We start from the raw sequence: 19,366 nt of genomic DNA, 5'->3' as shown, positions 1-19,366 counted from the left end.
TTGGTCCAACAGAAACCAAGTCTCATGGAGTTGACTCCCAAATGCAACCCAATGCTGTGTTCTCCCCCAGCCAGTACCACGACCACTCTTTTTAGTGGGTGATCCCTCTGATTCTAATCTTGCCACTGTCCTCAGCCCACCGGCTACAGCACACTGTACCTCAGGGAATCTTGTACGTTCCCTGAGATCCTGCTGTGGTAGAATAGAGTAACACTTCCCAAGGGCCCTGCCGGCCTGCTCTGTGCAACCTCCTGGGACAGACCTACCTAACCTCTCTGATTCTGGAATACACTGTGACTGCTCGATCCTGGACCTGCACAGTGGACACTCTCCTGCCTGCCACATCCTTTCTGCTACCTTTCTGCTCTAACCAGGTGTCAACTAGAGCAACTTGGCTTCCATGGGCCCTACTTGAGTTCCTCTCACCCCACCTGTCTCACACCCATTAATTTGTCAAATTTCCGTCTTTCCTGCTAAACTGAAGGCTTGTTGAGCCACAAGACCTGTATGTCTTGGTCACAACTTTATCCACAGCCCCCACTGAGTGGGTAACATTAGAAAGCACTCCAAGAATATGCCTGTGTGACTGTAGTCAGGGATTCTGTTGGTTCATGGGGCAGGGGATTCCAAAGGGATGACAACAAAGCACTTTATCCGTGAACGCCCATCAGAAGCCTATAAATGGAGGGCTCCTTGTACAATGCAATGCAAGGCCCCACCCAAGGGCTTTGGTAGCTGTGAGTTGGGGACACCTTCCATTTCCACAGATGGGTCCAGAGAGAAGGCCATTCTCAAAGCCCTTGATCTAGAGGCAGGTATGCCAGCAAGGAAGCATCTTAAAATCCAATTCAGGCCTCACCAGGCAGTGGCGCAGTGGATAGAGCTTCGGACTGGAATGTGGAGGACCCAGGTTTGAAACTCCGAGGTCACCGGCTTGAGTGCGGGCTCATCTGGTTTGAGCAAGGTTCATCAGCTTGAGCCCAAGGTTGCTGGCTTGAGCAAGGGGTCACTCAGTCTGCTATAGCCCCACAGTCAAGGCACATATGAGAAAGCAATCAATGAACTAAGGAGCCGCAACAAAGAATTAATGCTTCTCATCTCTCTCCCTTCCTGTCTGTCTGTCCCTATCTGTTCCACTCTCTGTTGCTCTCTGTCTCTGTCACACACACATACACACAAATAATAATAATAAAAAAGATCCAATTCAGGAACATGTGGGGAATGCAGACACCTGAGCATAGATGCAGTAGACACAACCCCTACCCCATCTTCCAAGATGCCCCCCAACAGTGTCCACCTCCCCACCCCCTCACTGCACTCACCTTCCTCCTCAGATATCCCTGTCATATCTTCCACCAGGGCCACCGCCTCCTGGCAGTCCTCTGGGTGCTGTGACTCCACCCATACTTGGAGCTTCCCAGGAAGAGCACCCAGGAACTGCTCCAGCACCAGTGCCTCCAGGATCTGCTCCTTGGAGCGAGCTTCAGGCCGCAGCCACTGGTGGCAGAGCTCGCGGAGCCGGTGCAGAGCCTCTCGGGGCCCCGTGGCCTCCTCAAAGCGGAATCCCCGGAACCTCTGGTGTGCAGCCTCAGGGTCAGTGGGATAACTGCCCAGTGGCGGAAGGGACTCCCCAAGGACCTCTGGGTTCAGACTCTCATCTTCAGCATAGAGGGCCCGGATCTGGGCGTTCCGGGAACGGGCTGCCTCCTGGTTCAGTGTGAGGACTTCCACCACCTCGATCTTCATGAGGGGCTCCCAGGCAGAAGGAGAATCCAACTGAGGGTCCAGCTGAGCCTTAGAACACGCTGGAAATCAAAAGCAGAGCAAGACAGATGACCAAAAAGCACATGAATGGATGCTCAACATCATTAGCCAACAGGGAAATGCAAAATAAAAACCATCTGAAATACTACCTCTCACATAATAGTAGGTGAGAAATGTGAACTAGGAAGGTTATTATCAAAGAGGGACAGTATCAACTGTTGGTGATGACACAGAAAAGTTGGAAGCGCCACACACTGTTGGTAGGAATACAGAACGGCAGCTCCTCAAAAGGTTAAAACAGAGGGTTGTATTATGACCCAAGAGTTCTGTGCCCAGGAATATACCCAAGAGAATTGAAAATATGTGTCAACACCAAAACTATGTACAAGAATTGTTCACAGGATCATTATTTATAATAGCCCAAAAGGAAAAACAAGTCAAATGTCCATCAAATAATGAATGGATAAATAAAATGGAGGTCTACACATAAAAAACAGAATAGGAATTGACAACAAAAAGTAATGAAGTATTGACACATGCCATAGCATAGATGAACCTTGACAATACCATGCTATGTGAAAGACACAAAATGCCATATGTTGTATCATTTCATTTATTTGAAATATCGGAAATAGGCAAATATAGACAGATAGAAAGTAGTTTAGTGGTTTTCAAGATGGGGCACTTGTAGGTTTTTTGGGGGTAATGACTAACAGATATGAGGTTCCTTTTTGGGGGTGATGCAAACGTTCTGAAATTAGATTGTAGTGATGTTTGCACAACTTTATGAATATAGTATAAAGGGACATTTTCAAAGGGTGAACATTATGGCATGTAAATTATCTCAATACAGCAAGAAAAAAAAATGAGTAAAAGACAATAAAGGTTGAAAAGAGACCTCGGATGGTCCATTAGGGGAACAGAACCTAATCCTGCCTCAGTAGGGGTCAAGAATGAGACTGTTTGGCAAAGGCAGGGGCCCTGGTATAGAGTCTACAAAAGCACTCAGTGAATAGAACTCCCGGATGGCTCTGAAATGCTAAGGCGGATACACAAAACCAGGATATAAGGAAGCTCTCTGTAGCTCCAAGAAATGCCATTTTCCTCCTTTCTTTTCTTTTAGCTTTCCTCTTCTCCTCTCCTTCCATCCTTTTTCTTTCTTTCCCTCTTTCTCTTTTTCTTCTTTCTTTCTTTCTTTCTTTCTCTCTCTCTCTCTCTCTCTCTTTCTTTCTTCTCTCCTTTCTCTCTCTCTCTCTTCTTTCCTTTCCCTCCCTCCCTCACTCCTTTTTTCTTTTTGAGAGAGAGAGAAACAGACAGGAAGAGAGAGATGAGAAGCATCAACTTGTAGTTGCTTCACTTTAATTGTTCATTGATTGCTTCTTTTTTTTTTTTTTTTTCTTTTTCATTTTTCTGAAGCTGGAAACAGGGAGTGACAGTCAGACAGACTCCCGCATGTGCCCGACCGGGATCCACCCGGCACGCCCACCAGGGGCGGTGCTCTGCCCCCCAGGGGGCGATGCTCTGCCCATCCTGGGCGTCGCCATATTGCGACCAGAGCCACTCTAGCGCCTGAGGCAGAGGCCACAGAGCCATGCCCAGCGCCCGGGCCATCTTTTGCTCCAATGGAGCCTTGGCTGCGGGAGGGGAAGAGAGAGACAGAGAGGAAAGCGCGGCGGAGGGGTGGAGAAGCAAATGGGCGCTTCTCCTATGTGCCCTGGCCGGGAATCGAACCCGGGTCCTCCGCACGCTAGGCCGACGCTCTACATTGATTGCTTCTTATACATGCCTAGACTGGGATGGCTCGAGCCAAGCCAGGGCTCCTTGCTCAAACTGGCGACCTCAGGGTTTCGAATCAGGGACTTCAACATTCCCGGTCTATGCTCTATCTACTGAACCACCACCTGTCAGGCAGAAATGCTAATTCCAAATGACTTAAAGACTTTTTTATTTATTTTATTTTATTTTAATTTTTGTATTTTTCTGAAGTTGGAAACGGGGAGGCAGTCAGACAGACTCCCACATGCACCTGACCAGGATCCACCCAGCACGCCCACCAGGGGGTGATGCTCCGCCCATCTGGGGCGCTGCTCCAGATGGCGCAACCAGAGCCATTCTAGCGCCTGAGGCAGAGGCCATAGAGCCATCCTCAGCACCCGGGCCAACTTTGCTCCAATGGAGCCTTGGCTGCAGGAGGGAAAGAGAGAGACAGAGAGGAAGGAGAGGGGGAGGGGTGGAGAAGCAGATGGGTGCCTCTCCTGTGTGCCCTGGCTGGGAATCGAGCCCGGGACTCCTGCACGCCAGGCTGACGCTCTACCACTGAGCCAACCGGCCAGGGGCTAAGACTTTAAAAAAAAATTATTTTTAGAGAGAAAGGAAGAGAGAAACATCAATTTGTTGTTCCACTTATTTATGCATTCAATGGTTGATTCTTGTATGTGGTCTGACTGGGGATCAAACCCACAACCTTGGTGTTATCAAGACAATGCTCTAACTAACTGAGCTACATGGGCAGGGCATGACTAGAAGACTTAAAAATATATATAGAAAAAACATAAAACAGATTTATAAGAAGTACGTATTTGGTCATCAAATAGATTTCTCATACATATTTGGTCTTCATCGACAGTTCCTGGCTCATAGCTCTGGGTGTCTTGTTCTGTTAATGACATGACTTGGGTGAAGCATGTGGGGGTAGGAGCTGGATACCAAGGAGACACAACCAACCATGTAATTAGAAGTTAGAACTTTCAATCCAGGAGGGGAGAGGACCTGGAGATCAAATTAATTAACAATGACCAGTGATTCATCTCTATGGTGTAGCCTCCACAAAACATCAAAAGGATGGGGTTCAGAGCTTTGGGAGAGTGGTGACCAGCATATGGAAGCTCTGCGCCCCTGTCGCACACCTAGCCCCGTGCACCTTTTTCATCTGTTTCTGAGTTAATCACTCTTACAAAAAACTAATAACTTGCCCCAGGCCGGTTGGCTCAGTGATAGAGCATCAGCCAGGTGTGTGGATGTCCGGGGTTCGATTTCCAGCAGGGCACACAGGAGAAGTGACCATCTGCTTCTCCACCCTTCCCCCTCTCCCTCTCTCCCTCTCTCCCTCTATCTCTCTCTTCTTCTACCATAGCCAAGGCTCAGTTGGAGCAAGTTGGCCCCAGGCACTGAGGATGGCTCCATGGCCTTGTCTCAGGTACTAAAACAGCTCAGTTGCTGAGCAACAGAGCAGTGGCCCCAGATGGGCAGAGCATCATCCCACAGGGGGCATGCCAGGTGAATCCTGGTTGGGGGGCATACGGGAGTCTGTCACTCTGCCTCCCAACTTCTCACTTAAGAAAAAAAACAACTGGTAACTTAATAACAAGTTTCTCATCAATTAAACTCCAACAGGGGGTTCTGAGAACCTCTGATCTATAGGTAATAACTTGGACTTGGTTGGCATTCTGAATTGGAAGGTGTGGTTGGAACCTCCAATCCGGTGCCAGTTGGTCAGAAGCACAGAGTTCCTAGGCTTGCAACTTGTATCTGATGTGAGTGTGTGAGCGAGAGAAAGAGAAAGTGTGTGTGTGTGTGTCTTTGGGTTTGGTGAAAGGGGGCTGCAGACTTGTGATTCAAACCTTAAACTATGGAGTCTGATTCCATTTCTCGGTAAAGTATCAAAATTGAGTTGAAACCCTGCTGGTATCTGAAAATTGTTTGTTGGTATGGGAAAACGGCCCCCATCCACCCACGATGGAACTGTGTCTGGGAACACAGTTTAAACTGTAAACAAACACAGGTTATGATTTACTTCTAATTAATTTATGTTTTATAAAGACAAAATGGTGGATCACCGTCAGGTGCATGCAAAAGTCTGTCTTTCTGCCTCCCTGCTTCTCACTTCAGAAACATACACACACACACACACACACACACACACACCAAAAGAAAACCTGAGGTCACCAGCTTGAGTGCGGGATCACTGGCTTGAGCGAGGGATTATAGGCATGACCCCATGGTGGCTGGCATGAGCAAGGGGTCACTCACTCTGCTGTAGCCCCACCACTACCACCCCTGGGTCAAGGCACATATGAGGAAGCAAGCAAAGAACAAAGAAGGAGCCCCAAGAAAGAATTGATGCTTCTCATCTCTCCCCTCCTTTCTGTCTGTCCCGCCCCTCAAATAAAATAAGTAAAAATAAAGACAGAAACGGTTTATATGAGCAAATGTGCACTATCACCCTTGCTGTTAAGTGTAAGTGGCTAGCACAACTTTACTTGGAAAGGAACTTAACAGCACTAACTTAAAGCTTAGCAAAGAACGCCCTCCTATTAAACACAGGTTAATCTACTCATGGCCAGGGAGCTAGCTGGAGATGAAGACGGGAGAACGAATATTCAGAGACAAATGCTAGACCATATATGACGATAGAACTTGGACCTGTCGCAATAAGCCCATTTGGTTGACACTTGGTTAATGACACCCTCAATTTTTTCTTGATTCCTGAATCCCATAACTCCAATCAGAACCTTCCCACTTTTTGAGGAAAATCATACCCCTTCCTGCCTGCCTTACAGCCTCTACCAAACACAAGGGATGCATTATTACAACACAGGAAAGCTCCCCCCGAAGTAAAACGGCAGGACAGGAAATCACTAGGGAGGGACAGCAGCAGTTGGGGTAAATTGCCTGCTCAGATTTGGCAGATAATGATCAAAAGGCACTCAGACACCAACATTCATAACCAGGGGAATGCCCTGGCCAGGTAGCTCAGTTCAGGATGTACCAAACATGATTCCAAGATCCTAAAGGTCGATGGCCTGAAACCAAAGGTTACTAGCTTGAGGAAGGAGTCACTGGCAAGTACGAGAAGCAATTAAAGCAGTGGTTCTCAACCTTTCTAATGCCGTGACCCCACAATACAGTTCCTCATGTTGCGGTGACCCCAAACCAAAAAATAATTTTGGTGGTTACTTCATAACTATAATTTTTCTACAGTTATGATTCGGAATGTAAATACCTGATATGCATTATGTATTTCCCGATGGCTTTAGGCGACCCCACTGGGGTCACGACCCATAGGTTGAGAACCGCTGAATTAAAGCAATTAAAAAAACAAAGGGACACAAGCAGCCTGATAGAGCATCGGACTGGGATGCCGAGGACCCAGATTCGAGACCCTGAGGTCACCAGCTTGAGCGCGGGTTCATCTGGTTTGAGCAAAGCTCACCAGCTTGGACCCAAGGTCGCTGGCTAGAGCAAGGGGTTACTCGGTCTGCTGTAGCCCCACGGTCAAGGCACATATGAGAAAGCAATCAGTGAACAACTAAGGTGTCGCAACGAAAAACTGATGATTGATGCTTCTCATCTCTCTGTTCCTGTCTGTCCCTATCTATCTCTCTCTCTGACTCTCTCTTTCTCTTTAAAAAAAAAAACAAAAAAAACCCCCAAACAATAAAAACCTCCAAAGTTTTGTGTTCCATTCCCAGTCAGAGCACACACAAGGTGAATACAAAAAAAAAAGTTTCTCTCTCTAAAATCAACTAAGAAGAAACAAAAACAAACCCAGAGCGCTTTGGGCTCCACCACTGTTCCTCCCCCCCCCCCCACTCCCCCGCAAAAAAAAGTGGGCGCTGCCTGCACCTTCCGCGCCTCTTTCTCTAACACGGCAAAATTGCAGGACCACAATTTCCTCTTGGCCCAGACACGTGCTGAGCTCCGCCACGGCGAACTACAACTCCCAGGAGGCTCCGCGGTGCCCACTTCCGGCACCGACAAGTCAATATGGGTACGGCTTGGGCCGCTCCCCTACGGTCTGGCTGGGTGTGTTTCTGGGCGCTTCGTGCCTGTCCCCTCCCCCGACCCTGTGACGGCGCTGGCAGAACTTCCGCGCACACTTCCCAGACCTGCAAGTCCGTCTTACTGGGCCCCGGCGTAAGGAGAACGCTGTCACCTTCGCCACGCCAACGCGCACGGCATTCCTAACTCATTTCGGCACCCCCCGCTTCCCGTAGTGCTTCCTGGTTTCCCTCCCACCTCCCCACGTCCTTCAAACCTGGCTCGTCCAGGGTCGCGGCGTCACTTTCGCACAGAACTGGCAAGAGCTGTACGTCGCCGGCGCGCTGTCCCGGAAGTGAGCGTGAGCAGCGGGGGCCGGGACCTGCCCCGAGTGGGGTGGGGCCGCAGCAGGGCGGCGCTGGGAGGCCTGAATTGCACAACAGGTCCGGAGTTATATCCGCAACTCTGGGCCTTTGCGGGTCACAGTCAGTCCTCCATGGTTTTTCTTATTTTTGTATTTCTCTGAAGTGAGAAGTGGGGAGGCTGACAGACAGACTCCCTCATGCGCTGGATGGGGATCCACCTGACATGCTCACCAGAGGGGAATGTGCTATCTTGGGCCATTGCTCAACAACTGAGCTCTATTTAGCGCCTGAGGCGGAGGCCATGGAGCTGTCCTTAGCGCCTGGGCCAACTTTGCTCCAGTGGAGCCTTGGCTGCGGGAGGGGAACGGAGGGATAGAAATAAAGAGGGGGAAGAGTGGGTAAGCAGATGGACTTTTCTCCTGTATGCCCTGGCCAGGAATTGAACACGGCCTTCTACATGCTGGGCCGATGCTCTATTGCTGAGCTAGCCTGTCCCATGGTTGTTGTTGTTTTTTTTGGTTCTTTTCTGAAGTTGGAAACGGGAGGCAGTCAGACAGACTCCCGCATGCGCCCGACCCTGATCCACCCGGCATAACCACCAGGGGGTGATGTTCTGCCCATCTGGGGAGTCGCTCTGCCACAATCAGCCATTCTAGCGCCTAAGGCAGAGGCCACAGAGCCACCCTCAGTGCCCTAAGGCTCAAAAATGTTAACTCTGGCCTGACCAGACGGTGGCGCAGTGGACAGAGCATCGGACTGGGACGTGGAGGACCTAGATTCAAAACCCCGAGGTCAAAGTAAACTTTACTCCAATGGAGCCTTGGCTGCGGGAGGGGAAGAGAGAGACAGAGAGGAAGGAGGGGGGGAGAGGTGGAAAAGCAGATGGGTGCTTTTCCTGTGTGCCCTGGTCAGGAATCGAACCCGGGACTCCTGCACGCCAGGCCAACGCTCTGCCACTGAGCTAACCGGTCAAGGCCCCTGTCCCATGTTTTAAGCGACTTTCTTCCCCCTCGGTAAGCATGACAGATGTTTGACCTGCCGTTTCCAACCTCTTCCCCAAACATGAGCTTCTGAATTAGTTTCCTTTGGGGGCTTCCCATCCCTAACTTATTTATAAATATCCATCGTTATGTTTAGCGTTTAATTTCCTTCCTGTTCTTTTCATCCTGCCCCCATTCAAATTCTGGATTTCAAAGTATGGTTCATTTATGTTTCTTTAAATTGAAGGTCCTAAGGCTTGAAATTTTCCTCTGAATGTAACTCAGGAAGCCAGGGACAACGCCTGACTAACGGCCCTGTGTGGGATCCCGGGCGGCTCTCAAACAGCTCCACACTAGACAACAGGCAACATTTTGAACAGTAATCATGCAAGACCCTTAAAAACAACCTTCATTCTCTGTATTACTTCACTGCTTTCTAATTTCTAAAAATGTTTTGTACTGCACTCCTTCGTTATTCGTAGGTATTTTTCTTTTTGTGTGTGACAGAAACAGAGGGACAGACAGGAATGAAGAGAGATAAGGATCAATTATTCGTTGTGGCACCTTAGTTGCTCACTGATTGCTTTCTCATATGTGCCTTGACCAGGGGGCTACAGGAAAGCGAGTGACCTCTTGCTCAAGCCAGCAACCGTGGGCTCAAGCTGGTGAGCCTTGTTCAAACTAGATGAGCCCGAGCTCAAGCCGGCAACTTCAGGTTTTCGAACCTGGGTCCTCTGCCTCCCAGTCAGATGCTCTATCCACTGTGCAATGGCCTGGTCAGGCTGAAGGTATTTTTATTTAGTATCTTCTCCCTTAAAATAACTGCTTGGTTCCTTTTATTCTAACTCTACCCACTACCACATCCCAGTTTTACTCATTTCTACTTTAATGTTGGTAATGAATTTATTTTCATTTTAGAAAGAGAAACATCAACCTGTTGCTCTACCTATTCATGCACCCTCTGGCCAACACCTACAATGTGCCTTGACCCATGACCTTGGCATATCAAGTAGACACACTTCAATCTAGCTGGCCACCCAGGGCTTGGTTATGAATTTAGTATCTTCTTATCCTTGGGGACACCAGGGTGCTTCCTGAAAATCTTGCACTGAACAGTCGCTCAAAAATGTTAACTCTGGCCTGACCAGACGGTGGCGCAGTGGACAGAGCATCGGACTGGGACGTGGAGGACCTAGATTCAAAACCCCGAGGTCACAGGCTGAATTGAGAGCAGGGTCACTGACTTGAGTGTGGGATCATAGACATGACCCCATGGTCACTGGCTTGAGCCCAAAGTTCAATGACTTAAGCAAGGGGTCACTTCCTCTGCTGTAGCCCCCACTCCACCCTTGGTCAAGGAACATTATGAGAAAGCAATCAATGAACTAAGGTGCCACAACGAAGAACTGATGCTTCTCCTCTCTCCCTTTCTGTCTGTCTGTCTCAATATGTCCCTCTCTGTGACTCACTGTCTCTGTCACACACACAAAAAAAAATGTTAACTGTTTTATGCTGTAGAACCTTTACAGGTTTGGGTGCCAGGAATGCTGCCTATTCTTATGGTGCTGAGAGCTCAGTGGATCTGCAACCCAATTCTCCGGGCTGTAGCAGCCCTTAAGGCTAACACAGGTTTGGTAGTTATCATAAAGCATTTGCTGAGTGCTATGCAGGAAAGCAGATGGGCCACAAGCCTGGAAGCTGGTGGGTATCATTCTAGGCACCTCAGTCTTCTAAGACTAAGTCTCTCATCCCTTGGAGCATTCCAAGCCCCCTAGGCAGCGATTTTCAACCAGTTTTTAAAATATGCAGTACATGACTCTTTAGGGGCAGTGAGTGACCTCTCGTGAAATAAAAACGTAACAATAGCCAATACAGCAGTAACTGTCTGGTATGAATGAATCAAAATTATACCTAATTTCTTTTGTTCAAGACTGGCAAAAATGGCCCTGGTTGGTTGGCTCAGTGGTAGAGCATTGGCCCGGCGTGCAGAGGTCCCGTGCTTGAGTCCCTCCCAGTCAGGGCACACGAAACTATCTGCTTCTCCACCCTTCCCCGTTCTCTCTCGCTCGCTTCCTCTGCAGCAGCCATGGCTCAATTGGCTCAAGCGAGTTGGCCTCGGACACTGAGGATGGCTTCTGTTGCAACAGAGCAATGGCCCCAGATGGGCAAAGCATTGCCTGGTAGTGGGCTTGCCGAGTAGATCCTGGTCGGTGCACATATGGGAGTCTGTCTCTCTGCCTCCCCTCCTTCTCACTAATATGAAAGAAAAAAAAAATTGGCACAAAATACTATTTTGGTGTGCCACAGAACTTAGTCATTAATCAGTTCATGTGCACCATGAGATAAAAACATTGAAAATCAGTTCTGGCCGGGTAGTTCGTCTGGAGCACCGTCCCGATGTGCCAGGGTTCCAGGTTTCATCTGGCTCTGGGCACATGCAGGAGTCGGTCACTGAATGCATGGATTAGGTAGAGCAACAAATTGATGTTTCTCTTCCTCTCACTAAAAATAAAGTTGTTTTTTTTTTTAAAAAACAAAACGCTGAAAAATCACTATTTAAGGTAACCCTTACCAGAAAAACTGAAGCTCTTAAGTTGAACAGCTGGCAGGGGGGATGGAAATGGGTTCTCACTGCACTGGGACAAACCTTGACTGACCGACCCAGCCACCGGCTTGGGGCTGCACAAAATCGTCCTTAACAGCTGCAGCTCCAAGATGCTCTTCACCTTAAAATCTTATTAACCCATCATAAGTTGAAAATTCATTTAATACACCTAACCCACTGAATCTCATAGCTGAGCCCAGCCTACCTTAAACACGCTCAGAACACAGCATTAGTCCATAGATGGGCAGTTATCTTGAGTTTCATCTCAAGAGTTATCTGTCTTCCAAGTCTTACCAGGAATAGGAGACACAAATGGACATTCTGTAGGCTCAGTGGATGGGAGAACACAGAAAAGGGTATCAAAAAAATAACTCTGGCGCCTGACCTGTGGTGGCACAGTGGATAAAAAGATTGGCCTGAAACGCTGAGGTCACTAGTTCGGAATCCTGGGCTTACTTGGTCAAGGCACATATAGGAGTTGATGCTTCCTGCTCCTCTCCCTCTTCTCTCTCTCTCTCTCAAATGAATAAATAAAGTCTTTTAAAAAATAATAATAATAACTCTGGCAACATGGTACAGCGTAGTGTTGGTTGTTTACAAGGCCTGGCCACTGCCCAGAACTGCGAGACATATTATTCCACCAACCACTAGTCCAGGAAAAGATCAATATTCAGAGTAAGGTTTCTACTGAAAGCTCTTCACTTTTGCAGCATAAGTCATAAAATCATTGGTTGAACCATCTGTGCAGTAGCAATACTGGCTTTCAACCAACCAGCTGAATGACTCCAGGGTCATTTGAGCAATGTAATCCATTCACCTGAAATTCCCTATTTCCCTACTGGGTTGTTCAAATTCAAGTCTTTGGGCAAGGTTTCCTTACCTTAGGTCAGGGGTTCCCAAACTGCGGCCCCCACCGCACTTCCAGAATAAATGGCTGGTGGTCAGTGAGAGGCGCACATTGACCATCTCATTAGCCAAAAGCAGGCCCATAGTTCCCATTGAAATACTGGTCAGTTTGTTGATTTAAATTTACTTGTTCTTTATTTTAAATATTGTATTTGTTCCCGTTTTGTTTTTTTACTTTAAAATAAGATATGTGCTGTGTGCATAGTTTTTTTTATAGTCTGGCCCTCCAACGGTCTGAGGGACAGTGAACTGGCCCCCTGTGTAAAAAGTTTGGGGAGCCCTGCCTTAGGTTATTAAGTACCCACGGTCAGGTCCAGCATGTATTGATAGTAAAGGAGGATGGAACTGCCGTTTTCTTGTCATGTTCCTTCTCTCATTCCTCTGCTCCCTTTCCAAGGTAAGCTATCTCCCTCACAGTGAAATTTCCTAGTGAACGCTGTTGACTAACCAGGTATAATGCTGCTACTAGTTCATAAGAATAGTAGTTACCTAATTACAATGACCATTTAACAACCTCAATGCAGCCTGAGCAGGCAGTGGCACAGTGGATAGAGCACTGGACTGGGACACAGAGGACTCAAGTTTGAAACCCCGAGTTCACCAGCTTGAGCGCAGGCTCAACCAGCTTGAGTGTGGGGTCATTGGCTCGAGTGTGGGATCATAGACATAACTCCATGTTCACTGGCTTAAGCAAGGGGTCCTCGCTCTGCTATAGCCTCCCAGTCAAGGCACATATGAGAAAGCAATCAATGAACAACTAAGGAGCCACAACGAAGAATTGATGCTTCTCATCTCTCTCCCTTCCTGTCTGTCTGTCCCTGTCTGTCCCTTTCCATCTCTGACACACAGACACACACAGCCCCAGCCCCACTGGACTGCTAAGGCTGTCAGCGGGATCTTGTGAACCAGAAACCTTCAAGCCAGGTCCAGAGAAGGCTCTGCTGAAGGTTTTTGCCGATCACCTTTACATCGGTCAAGGTCTTCAAATTAGCAACAGTAACTACCATTTTCAGGAAGGCCTGTACTTTACACCAATACTGTCCCAGTAAACCAGTGTCCAACTTTTACACAAAGAAGATCCATGTTGGTAGAGGCTAGGAACCCTGCCCAAGGTCCCAAGTGAGAACATAGCAGCTGGGATTCAAACCCTGTTCTTTTCATGCCCTTTACACCAAAGGGCACTTCCCACAGCCATCTTACTTTATCTCAGATGTGCCCAAGTGCATTTCATCCAGAGGTCTCCATACTTGCCACCTGCCTGCCTGGTACTCTTTTCTAACATCTTCCCCCATCCAACTTTCCGCTCAAATGTCACCTCCTTAGAGATGTCTTCCTGCCCAGTTCTAAACCACCCACACCTTCCCACCATCCCTGACATACACCATTGTTTCACTTCTCCTCATAGCACTAACTGCCATCTCAAAGCATCTGCTCAATTAATCTGTCACCTTTCCACCTCTAGAGCAGCACTGTCCAACACAGTAGCCACTAGCTGCAGGTGACCAAGGAAAAAATTAAAGATGGCACTGAAATTACCCTGGGTAATACATCTGGACATCCAGGAGGGTGCTCCCCAGATAGAAGAATGTGGAAAGAGTACATGAGTCTTATAGAACAAATAGGTGGAAGGAGACAGAGGACATAAAAAGTGTTCTGAAGTAAAGATGGCACATTAGGTGTGTGACCACACTCTGCTAGGCTGGGTTCCTGCTAACATGTTTGATAGTTGCTCATGATCCTGGACTCCTTGCCTCAGTCTCCAAGGCTGTGAGTCTCTCAGAGTTCTTCATAACACCATCTATTTCATCTCAAAACTCTGGCCTTGTCTTCAAAGTGTCCTCTCTTTGAAAATGAATGTCCTGTTGCCTCTTCAACAAGCATTTATTCACTCAATAATACTGTTTCCTGAGCTAGATTCTGTGACCGTCTTAGCAACTGGGGACATACATTAGAAACTGGAATATGGATGCCTATTCTCACTCATAATATATTATTTAATACTTGTTCTAGATATTCAGGTCAGAGAACAGAACAAACTGGAAAAGACAGGACCTGTTTTATTTGTATATTTTTATCATCAGTTTTATGTAATTGCCTCTGTATGACTTACGTGGTACAAAAAGAGTAAAATGTTTCATTATTATTCAGTTCAGTTGGTTCTCTCCAGTGTCAAGTTTTTTTATTTGCTTGTCAGGTAAGGTAAGAGCTAAGGCTATGGTTTGCCTGCACAGATTACACTGTAGGTCTGCTCTCATATGAGTCCTCTGATGCTGATCACAATGAGGACTCCTACTGAAGAGGTTGCCAGTGGGATCCGTGACTCTTAAAACCTTCCTAACATTGATTCTGTTCTCCAGCGCTCTCCAGTATGACTTATGATGTTGAGTAAGAGCTATGCCTGAAACTTCCTCCACAAAAATCTCATTTCCACTATTTCAGAGTACTCAGGTGTAATTTTTTGGTATAAGAATGTTTCTGTAAGACTAGATTTTTTTTCTCCAGTATGAATTCTCTCAAAACTGACTGAATCAGACCAGAAACATTTCGTACTATGATCATATTCCTGGGATTTTGTCCCTCTTTAAGTTCTCATGTTGAAAAACTTATGCCCTGGCCGGTTAGTTCAGTTGGTTAGAGCACCATGCCGAAGTGCTCCAGATGCCAGTTTGACCCCCAGTCAGGGCACATACAGAAACAGAGCAATGTTCCTGTTTCTCTCTCCTCCCACCCCTAAAATCAATAAATAAAAAGATAAAATTTGGAGGCACCTAAGAAAACAAGTCTATAAACCAATCTTAAATTAAAAAAACAAATAAAACTCATGAAAATGGGCCCTGGCCGGTTGGCTCAGTGGTAGAGCGTCGGCCTGGCATGCAGAAGTCCTGGGTTCGATTCCCGGCCAGGGCACACAGGAGAAGCGCCCATCTGCTTCTCCACACCTCCCCTCTCCTTCTTCTCTGTCTCTCTCTTCCCCTCCCGCAGCCGAGGCTCCATTGGAGCAAAGATGGCCCGGGCGCTGGGGATGGCTTCTTGGCCTCTGCCCCAGGCGCTGGAGTGGCTCTGGTCACAACAGAGCGACACCCCGGAGGGGCAGAGCATCGCCCCCTGGTGGGCAGAGCGTCACCCCCTGGTGGGCGTGCCAGGTGGATCCTGGTAGGGCGCATGCGGGAGTCTGTCTGACTGTTTCTCCCCGTTTCCAGCTTCAAAAAAATACAAAAAAAACAAAAACAAAAAACTCATGAAAATGACTTCCTCCATTCAGTCTCTGCATGTTAGTCTCCACGTGAGCCCCATCTTTGTTAAAGTAGGCTAAGACTAGGTGGAAAACAAGATTTGACACTAAATACATTCATTCAGTCTTGTTCTTGAGTGAACTAGACTTTGCATAAAACAACCGATTTCTTATTCGCCACATTTGCTTTACTCCAATGTCAGTCCCCGCAGGCTACACAAAAGATGAAATCTAGATTTCCTTCTCTTCCTCCCAACAAAACAATCTCCTACTTTTTTCTACTAATGTTAATACTACTTTGAGAGCTACCACATCCATATTTGTAGGTGTTCATCTCCTGCTTAATTTATTGACAAGTTAAATGTCCTGCAGGCTTTCCTATAATCATAACCTTCAAAATAATGTCTCCATTCCATTGCTTTCCTAATGATTAAATCTACAGTAGATTAGGTGTCAAGTGTTCTATTAGAATCACACATATGGCAATACTTCCATGAAAAAACACCATGTGATGGCTGAAGATTTATTTGAGTGCCATATTTTCTCCATATTCCTTATCTTCACAACGTCTTTCCAAATCACTACCTATTTGAAGATGAATGCCAACTGTCTTGTTTACCATTTCCTTCTACTTCAACCAATGCCATGCTGCCACTTTTGCTATCACAGGGAGCCAATGAGGCATGCAAACGTAGCTGCATCAGAAAGGCCCAGCTTGCGCTGGCTGGATAGCTCAGCTGGTTAAGAGCATCGTCCCGAAGCACAGAAGTTGCTGGTTCAATCCCTGGTCAGGGCACATATAAGAACAGATTGATGTTCCTGTCTCTGTCTGTCTTTCCCTTCCTCTCACTAAAAATCAATTAAAAAAAGAAATTAAAAAAAAAGAAAAGGCCCAGCTTTCCATTCATTCCCAGTTTTCCAAATTAATAGGCATAACAATACCAGTGTTGGGCAAAAGATGCTTGAACCCTCCAACAGTAAAGTATACCATTCCAAACACCTACCATTGTATAATTATATTAATAATTGTATAATTTTATCCACTGCCCAGGCCTCACTCCTGAGGTTCAGACAGGTGCATTCAACTGGCTTACAAACTTCTAAGTTCCCTTTCATTCATAGAATGGGCCACTTCATGGGACAGTTCCAAACTATTGGATCTGGGTGAAAGTTATTAGGGAGTTATTTGTACTAATCATGTAACTCTTTTGTTAAAAATATTAGTTCAGCCTGACCGGGTGGTGGCTCAATGGATAGAGCAGGCGTCCCCAAACTACGGCCCGTGGGCCGCATGCAGCCCCCTAAGGCCATTTATCTGGCCCCCTGCTGCACTTCCGGAAGGGGCACCTCTTTCATTGGTGGTCAGTGAGAGGAGCACTGTATGTGGCAGCCCTCCAGTGGTCTGAGGGACAGTGAACTAACCCCGTGTAAAAAGTTTGGGGACCCCTGGAGGGCATCGGACTGGGATGCGAAAGACCCAGGTTCGAGACCCTGAGGTCGCCAGCTTGAGCACGGGCTCATCCGGTTTGAGCAAAAGCTCACCAGCTTGAGCCCAAGGTCGCTGGCTCAAGCAAGGGGTTACTCAGTCTGCTGAAGGCCTGCGGTCAAGGCACTTATGAGAAGGCAATCAATGAACAATTAAGGCGTTGCAACGCACAAAGAAAAACTAATGATTGATGCTTCTCATCTCTCCGTTCCTGTCTGTCTGTCCCTGTCTATCCCTCTCTCTGACTGTTTAAAAAAGAAAAAAATTAGTTCAACGTAAGGAAAACAAAACCTCTATGTCTCCCAACCAGCTACTCTAATTTCCCACTGCTCCAGCTTTAGACCATTCTCTTTTCATCAAATATTGACCGCTACTTATCTGTTTACATAGTTACATCTTTGTAACTTGTAGAAGGCTGTAAACTACTAGACTACAAAGACTATAATAGCAGGAGGTTATGCTAGGTCTTTGGTTTACGTCCAAAGTGTTTAATGTGCTGCACAGGACATGGAAGGGCTTTCACAGGTTATTTGTGAAATAGTGGGGACCCTGACAGAGCAGAGACGAAGTCAGGCATCTGTGACCTCAGGCCCAGGTAGAAGACTGTGTCCTGAGAAGCCTCCTTGCACATGGCCTCTGCTCTGGGGCACCCCTCCTGAATCTCCTGTCATCAGAAACATGCAGAACCACAAGTGCCCAAAGCCTCACATGGCAGGAAGTTACAGGAAACTACTAAATCAGGCAGAAGTGCATGGCTGGAAGATTTGGCCTCTCAGGACATAGGACTTAAGCTTCATGGAAGATGAGACACAACCCTGACACAGCCAGAGACACAAAGATGGACAGAACTATAGGAGGCTGGATCAAGGGAACAATCAGGAAAACAGAAATCATGGTGGGCACATATACAGTGCTTGTGTGGCTGGGGACCTTCCAGGTGAGGTCTAGTTTGTGACCTGTGCTAATAGTTTCAATGGAAGTATTCACTGTAGGGGATGAAAGGAATGACTTTGGATATGGAAAACAAAAGGAAACAAAGAACTAATGCTGAGCCATCAATTCTGAAACACATTGTCCAGAAAAAAGGCGCCAAGAGTCGCAGGATTCCATTGCCTACATTATGTCAAATGGGTCATCACCAAAGAAAGGGGCTAGGCAGATTTCACAGCTGAATGCTGCCAGAAGCAGGCAGTTCAGCATCTCCTGTATTAAAGCACAAAGAACATAGGGAAAGGAGAGCATCCATTACTAAGCCAGCACAAACACAAAAGATATAAACCATGCACCTCCCCAACTTAATTTATGAATATTGATGTAAAAGTTCTAAAAAATGAATGCCATCAGCCCATTATAACAAGGGTACTTCTATGATTATATCACTGTCTTAACTGTTCGAAGGAGAAAATCCCTATGACCACCTTGAGAGGTTAGGGAGGGGTAACTGTGGCTACTGATGTTCATTTATTAGAAAGTACCACCTGACAAATGGTGCCGCAGTGGATCGAGCAGCCATGGCCAACATACGACCCGAAGGCCACATCTGGCCCGTGTAATGAGTTTATGTGACCCGCAATTAAATTTTTAATATTCTCCACTACTTTAAAATCTCAGCTACTCAGAAACGAAAGCGTCTTTAATTATTGGAAATCGAGATATTTAAGATAGTGATATGGGGAAAAAAATTCTGCATGTGACTAATCTGGGGTTAACTTAACAATAATTGGTTAAATGAATTCATGACACTTCTTTATTTTTTTTTTTTAAATTCCATTATAAAGATTTATGCCTGACCAGGCAGTGACGTAGTGGATAGAGCGTCGGACTGGGATGCCAAGGACCCAGGTTCGAGACCCCGAGGTCACCAGCTTGAGCGTGGGCTCATCTGGTTTGAGCAAAAGCTCACCAGCTTGGACCCAAGGTCCCTGGCTCGAGCAAGGGATTACTCGGTCTGCTGAAGGCCCATGGTCAAGGCACATATGAGAAAGCAATCAATGAACTAAGGTGTCGCAATGCGCAATGAAAAACTAATGATTGATGCTTCTCATCTCTCCATTCCTGTCTGTCTATCCCTATCCCTCTGACTGTCTTTGTAAAAAAAAAAGATTTACAACTTTTGTACTCGTCTGTACTCGATATGAACTGTTTGTTTAGCGGCGATGTGAAACCCACATTCTTTTAGGTGAAGTTTGCCAGTGCGAACCCAAGGTCAAACAATTTGTTATTTTTGTGGTCAAGCGTGCTGAATCAAGTGGCACGGTAGCATAGACA

General features: G+C 46.9%; 2 protein-coding genes across 6 annotated transcripts in view; one reads left to right on the top strand and one right to left on the bottom strand.

Moving 5' to 3' along the window:
* Window positions 1-19,366, bottom strand: part of ZNF274 (zinc finger protein 274) — a 115,712-nt gene that overhangs the window by 8,006 nt on the left and 88,340 nt on the right. For 4 of the 5 annotated variants that reach the window (XM_066374622.1, XM_066374621.1, XM_066374620.1 and 1 more), the window contains one exon: window positions 1,323-1,805. In XM_066374622.1, the coding sequence (XP_066230719.1) occupies window positions 1,323-1,805 (483 nt within the window). Of the gene's footprint in view, window positions 1-1,322; window positions 1,806-7,801; window positions 7,876-19,366 lie in introns of those variants that run through there. The other variant, XM_066374624.1, reaches the window with a different exon arrangement.
* The window catches only part of ZNF329 (zinc finger protein 329), a 323,877-nt gene that overhangs the window by 259,867 nt on the left and 44,644 nt on the right, over window positions 1-19,366 (top strand). The gene's annotated exons all lie outside the window — the stretch shown is intronic.

Source organism: Saccopteryx leptura, chromosome 3 (genome assembly GCF_036850995.1).
Source record: "Saccopteryx leptura isolate mSacLep1 chromosome 3, mSacLep1_pri_phased_curated, whole genome shotgun sequence".
Lineage (NCBI taxonomy): Eukaryota > Metazoa > Chordata > Mammalia > Chiroptera > Emballonuridae > Saccopteryx > Saccopteryx leptura.
The sequence above is the reverse complement of the archived record's forward strand: the minus strand, read 5'-3'. Positions and strand labels throughout refer to the sequence as shown.